The sequence below is a fragment of the Kryptolebias marmoratus genome, linkage group LG10 (assembly GCF_001649575.2).
Source record: "Kryptolebias marmoratus isolate JLee-2015 linkage group LG10, ASM164957v2, whole genome shotgun sequence".
Classification (NCBI taxonomy): domain Eukaryota; kingdom Metazoa; phylum Chordata; class Actinopteri; order Cyprinodontiformes; family Rivulidae; genus Kryptolebias; species Kryptolebias marmoratus.
Genome location: NC_051439.1, coordinates 22,865,342 through 22,871,806, shown reverse-complemented (window position 1 = coordinate 22,871,806; position 6,465 = coordinate 22,865,342). Strand labels below are relative to the sequence as shown.

At 44.1% G+C, this 6,465-nt stretch overlaps 1 protein-coding gene across 1 annotated transcript in view; it reads right to left on the bottom strand.

Annotated features, from left to right (window-relative positions):
• ehd4 (EH-domain containing 4) overlaps positions 1-6,193 on the bottom strand; it is a 22,560-nt gene extending 16,367 nt beyond the window's left edge. Inside the window, exons 1-2 of the mRNA XM_037977930.1 lie at positions 5,797-6,193; positions 667-843 (exon numbers count right to left, since the gene is read on the bottom strand). Of these exons, the coding sequence (XP_037833858.1) occupies positions 667-843; positions 5,797-6,026 (407 nt within the window). The 5' untranslated portion in view covers positions 6,027-6,193. The remainder of the gene's footprint in view (positions 1-666; positions 844-5,796) is intronic.
• Between the last annotated feature and the right edge of the window lie 272 nt (positions 6,194-6,465).

Sequence of the window (6,465 nt, the reverse complement as noted above, 5' to 3'; positions counted from 1 at the left end):
GGTCCTGTTGGAGCTCTAAACCCGGTCCTGTTGGAGCTCTAAACCCGGTCCTGTTGGAGTTCTAAACCCGGTCCTGTTTGGAGCTCTAAACCTGGTCCTGTTGGAGCTCTAAACCCGGTCCTGTTGGAGCTCTAAACCCTGTCCTGTTTGGAGTTCTACAGCTCAGTGTTTGCACAGAAAGTTGGACTTTAACGACTGAACGGAGGTTCTGATAACTTTATCAGTTTTTACACAATCACAGGTTAAAGTTTGGTGATTTCTGACCTGTCCAAACTTTCCTGTTTTGTTTTCAAACAAACTCTTTTTACGCTAAGAAATTTTACATTTCTTCTCCAGTTTCTCCATCCAGTCATAGGTATTTCTGTCTCTCTGCTGCAGGACTGATGGTTTTCTCTCAAATCCCCCCAGAGGTCAGAGGTCACACACCAAACCCTCATTGACTTCCATTGTATCTCAGCTCAGAATAATGTCTTCAAACTGGGAGTGAAGGCTCTTTGTAACCTAATATTTTCTACCTAAAACAGTAGAAACATGCTACTTTCTTCAATAAGACTTTGTTTTCACACAGAGGCTGTTTGAGGCTTAGATTCTAGTCTGTGTTTCTGTCTGCCTGTGGTTACCAAACGTGCAGGTTTGTATTAATACCTGACCCTGGTTTTTCTTCACCTGTTGAGAAACGAATTCCCGAATGCGTTGAGTTTCCTGAAGGGTTTCTTCGGGTCCACCACCAAAGCGTTGCCGGGGACGATGCCCTCGTTCTCGCCGTACATCACCGCAATGAAGCCGTCGGTGGTCGGCTCGGGTCCGATACGCATCCCTGGGAAATCCTGCTCCAGCAGATACCTGAAACAAGACGGGACTTTTACTGTGTGACCTTACATGAGACCAGATGGTTTGTTTTATTAAATACTGGCTGCAGGAATCAGAACAACTGATTTTAATGAGTCCATTGTCCAACATTCCTGTTTTAAATCCATCACATTTATCTAAACTGGCAGAGAGGAGCTTCATTTCCAGGCATTAACCTCGTCACTCACTCATCTCGTGGTGAATAAGTGAGGCAGGAAGGAAAACAACGTCTCTGTCCTCTCACTTCCTGTCTTTCAGGACAGACCGAACATCAAAGCCGAGGACAGAAAACGAACCCAGAGGCTGTTAACTCTGAGGGTTAACTCCCAAAGGCTCATTTACCAGACATGTTAGTTAAAGATGAGCACATTATGGGATGTAGTAACTTTGAAGCAAAACTTATCGTTACGAAACATCAACCACAGAGCATGAAAAGGTAACTGCTTTGTTTGAAAGAGGTACGAACTGACCAGCAACCAGCAAATAAACCCTTGAGTCTGATGATTTGTATTAATCCTGTTCCTCCTTGTGTAAACGGTCTGGTTTCACGGTCTGGAGATCGAACCGGTTCCTGTCTCGGATTGGCTGAACCTTCATGGCCTCCTGGTTGAATCAAGGCTCAGCTGTCCTGAACGCTTGGCTCTATTTTATAATATGACGACCCAGCCGGTCAGTTGTCTGAGTGGAAATCATCTTTAAGCTTCTCTGTGATGGTCTGGGGAGGGTCTGCTTGGAACGTTTGGCTTCCAAAGCAGAGTTTAAAGTTTTAAAACGACTCAGAGCAGAAATATTATAAATCTCCTGCAGGAAGTTGGTTTGTTACAGGTGTTAAATGTTTATCTAAACAGGAAACTAGAAATTATTTCACATCAACAACTGAGCTCCATCTGATCTTATTTATATTTTCTTAACAGAGCTGTCAGACTGCAGGTTTCCTTGTGGTTCCTAGAGGTTCTAACAGCAGAACAGGAGGCGGAGCTTCCAGTTCTCAGGCTGACACCCTGTCTGCTTTAAGCCTTTAGTTTTAGATAAATCCTACAGTCAGGGCTGGTTTGGGTTTCCTGAGGTATCCTTTAGTTCTGCTGCTGGAGGACAAACTGTCCACATGTCCTCTCTCTGCTGCTGGAGGACAAACTGTCCACATGTCCTCTCTCTGCTGTAATTATTTCTATAATTAACGTGTCTTTATTTCCATTTCCTCCATACAAACTCCACCTGGACCACTTCCTGTTTGTCTCTTTCCTGTCCTCTCTAAGGAGGAAGATGGCCGCTCATCCTGGTTCTGGAGGTTTCTTCCTGTTAAAGGGAGTTTTTCCTTCCCACTGTTGCCTCTCCTGCTCAGGACTGAGAGGAAGTAAAGATTTGACTCAATCTGCTGCTTCCTTAGAGAAACTTTTACTGATTGGACTAAATGTGATTGTTTTGTGTTAAAATAGGAACTGAACTGACTGTAACTGAATTAAAGCTTCTTTATTTTTGGCTGTTGTTGTGAATCGGTGCTTTCTAAATAAACTGAATTTGCAAATAAAAACATCTGAGTTTGTAAACAATATTTTTCCTCTGAATTGCTGTATAAGATTCAAACATTGTGTATCTGATGCGCCGGCTGCAGAAATATAAACTGCCTTTTGTGCTTAGAAACAAGGAGAAAAAGAAAAAGTTGACTCTGCAGTTTATTGGCAAAATGTTCCAATGATTCAAAGCATTCCTCAGAGCAGGGTGGGGCCCGAGTAACACAAACACACACACACACACATGTCAGGACAACACACACTGACACACACTAACAGCAGCCAGGGTTTCCATGCAACTGGACTCTGACGCAAACTTACTGCAGGTCCGCTCTGAACGCCCTGCTGCTGCCAGAGATGTTTTACTCAACATGTGCTGACACACACACACACACACACGCGCGCACACACACACACAGTCTGCAGACATGAGATAAGCCTGCTGATGAACTTTACATTGACTCAGTCGGCCCATGTGACCCGTCTTCTGTTTGAATCAAACACAGAACTGTCTGCAGACCAGGAGGCCGATTTATTTACGATTCCAAATGTACCAGTTCTGACACACACACACACCCACACACACACACACGCACTCAGGCAACATCCTGGACCTTAATGTGAGTTTTAGAATCTGAGGTTATTTGAGAAATACCACCTGCAGAACAACCTCCGGGTCACATCCTGCAGGAATTTCTTCATATTTATTGATGAAATTTGGCCTCTGCCTGCCTGTCTGTCTGTCTGTCTGTCTGTCTGTCTCTCTGCCTGTCTGTCTGTCTGTCTGTCTCTCTGCCTGTCTGTCTGTCTGTCTGTCTGTCTCTCTGTCTCTCTGCCTGTCTGTCTGTCTGTCTGTCTCTCTGTCTCTCTGTCTGTCTCTCTGTCTCTCTGTCTGTCTGTCTGTCTCTCTGACTGCCTGTCTGCCTGCAGGACTCCACAGCAGTAAAACAGTGAAACGGTTGGAACTTTGTCATGTTTTAAAGCATAAACAGCCACATTCTACAGAACCGTTACTTTAAGGCCTGAAAGGTTGAAAGGTGCTGTGGGCTGGCGGCCCGGCTCTCGGCCCGGCTCTCGGCCCGGCTCGCGGCCCCGTTAGCGGCGTCTCCTCTGAGGCACAGAAAGCTTCGGCGCAGTTAATTTGTTCCGTCAAACAGGAAAAACCACGATTCCAGCCAGGATGTCTGTTTGCTCCAACACGGCTGCAGGGCTCACGTGTCCACAAGCACCGCAACAACTGGCATTTTCCACAAATCTAAAGACTTCAAATCCAGATCCAGAACTGACACAATACAGACAAATTAAAGAAATAATGAACTGAATTAATAAATAAGATTAGGTTTAAATTCGTACATTTAAGTTTTATGGTCTTTGATTTTCTTTTATTGCATCAGTTTGTTTTTATTGTTATTTCTGTGTTTGATACCAGCCTGCCAATTAGCCACCTGGTTATAATCTTAAATATTTACATGTAAATGTTCATTAATATGCATTATCCCATTTAAACAAAACAAAAAATAAAATGATAAAACAATTAAAATGGGATAAAGACACATTGATATGATTAATAAAATACAAATGTTATTTTTGCCACATTCTATGACGTAAATCTGGTCTCATTTATTTATTTTTTTGTTGCATTTGTTGACACATTTATTCCTTTTTGGGTCCATCTCTTTAGTTTTATTTTGGAGCAGTTTCTCCTGACTTGTTGGGTTTTGTAAAACAAAATTTAGCCTGAAAAAGGAGAAATCGGTCCTGTTTCGCCTGCATGCAGGTTCACCCACAACAACCCGCAGCACAAAGCGATCTCGCGCCGCTCTGAACACATTTCATCATCGTTTAACAGAACTTCCTGTTCGGTGTCGTTTGCTGTGAGGAAATCTGAGTGAAGCACAAATAGCTGCAGCCTGGAGTCACATCCTGCAGGGATAAGATAATGTTGCTAATGAAACAACAACGGATGGCGGCGATGTAAAGGTCAAAAAACACAAATACTTCATGTTGTTTCCTCGGAAAGTGGACCTGTTTGACCTGCTGGGACGATGTTTAGTTCAGCAACTCATTTAAAGGTAACTGACCCTAAAGATCCGACATTAAAAATAACTCATTAATTAACTGTTTGCCTGTTAGAGTTACCAGCCTTCTGTAGAGACGAGAAATAAACTGTTTCTCTGAACAACATTTGATTTTAATTGTTCCACAAACCTCCACTTCAAAATGGACGGAATATCCTTTTAAATACATTTTTGTTTAATTGATTTCTGGTCAAAATGAGTGATTTTTACTTAATTAATGAAATGCTGAAACTGTTATCCTGACTGGGAGAAAAACTGTTTTTATAAATGAATTAAAAAGTGCTCCTCTCATTGTTATCAGCCTCTTTTGGAGTCTCTAACTTTAATTTTTAGGGTTTAAATGTAAAAAGTTTAGGCAGCACTGATGTAAAACCTCCAATGCTCACTGCGGAGGCATGAAGATCGGACGAAAAACATAAAGTCAGAAACTGAATCCAGGCTTTTTCGTCCTGTCGGTGGTTAACGTGTCGATAAACCGGCCGCCCACCGCCCCGTGAGTCTACAGAAAAAGGCTAAACTTTTCGGCCATATTGGCTGCATATAGGTCAGTGACGTCACTCAAGCTTCCACGTGGTCAGATTCAGCTGAACGCTTTGTTTACATTGAGCACGTACCCGCATTTCAGACTTGCATATCAATATATCTGGAAACCTGCCGGAGCAAACTCTGTGCTGCTGAACTGTTTGATTTAGTTCAGGATAACCTGCTTTCATGTTGGAGTTCATACTTTGCAAAGAATACCTTTAATTTCTTTTAGGCTACGTTTATAAGCTGCTACAATAATATTGTTTTAATTTACGACTGTTAACCAAACGTCTCATTTGTCTTATTTCCAGTGAGGTTTGAGTCCTCCTCTGCAGAAAGTTTTAATTTGTTGAAGCCTTTATCGATGAACGGCTGATTAATTGAGTTTCTGCTCAGTTTGCTTCAGGTGTTTTATAGTTTTAAAGCCATGCCAGTTCCAGTTTAATAGATGACTTCACTCCGCCGGCTCCTCTGACACTTTTAAAGAACGAAGCTCTGTTTTTGAGTTTAAATGCAGAAGCAGCTCGGCTCCACGATGATTTAAACGTTAAACTGTGACCGAGCAGAGTTTCTCCTCAGTTCAGATGGTGGCTCTGTAGTTTCTCTGAGCTTCAGCCTTTAGATGCTGCCTTAAAGACCTGAAGGTGTGAATGATAATATATTACTGACAGGGCCCCAAAGGCAGCTCCAAGCCCAGGGGCCCACACCCATCCACCCATCTTTTCTCATCCCTTCATGTGAGTCCCTGAGAAGTGAAACCTCAGACTAAGAACGGGACAGATTCAGCCTCCCACCTGTTGATAAGCACAGATCAGTTAGTGTGGGCTCGGTACCTGATGAAGGTGGTCTTCCCGGTGGAGTACTGACCCACCAGCAGCACCATGGGGTTGCTCTGGAAGTCTGCGCCCTCCAGGGCCGGGGAGTGGAAGTCATGGAAGAGGTAGGTCTCCTCCAGCGGCAGCAGCTTCTTGGTGTAGAGAGTCTGCAGCCCCTCGGTCACCGTCTGGTACATCTCTCCCTCCTTGTTGCGGCCGCCTTGCTCCTGTTTGACCCAGCTGAACATGCTGCCTGGCTGCCTGGCTGCGAGTCCGAGTCAGACTTCCCTGTTTGGCTGCTTCCTTCCTTTCAGTCCGGTGGCGAGGCGCGGGGACGCGTCTCCTCCTCCTCCTGCTCCACAGTGTCTCCTCTGTCCTCAGCTGTTTGTCCTGCGGCTCCTGATGATGTGGTTACCTGCGGGCGCCGCCCTGCGTGACGTCACTGCTCCCCCAAAGGACAGGGAGGAGGGGGTTGATCCATGAAGATTTCTGCAGAACTTTAACTAAATATATGACGACACATTTGAAAAGTGCAAACGCTTTGGAATACTAATAGACAGTTCCGATATTTGTTTTTAAACTTTTTGTTCTGTTTATGAAAATAAAAATAATTCTGTCCCCAAGTTCCAAACAAAAACACCCGCAGTTCCACACCGCGCCACCAGGGGGCGGAAACTACCCGATAGA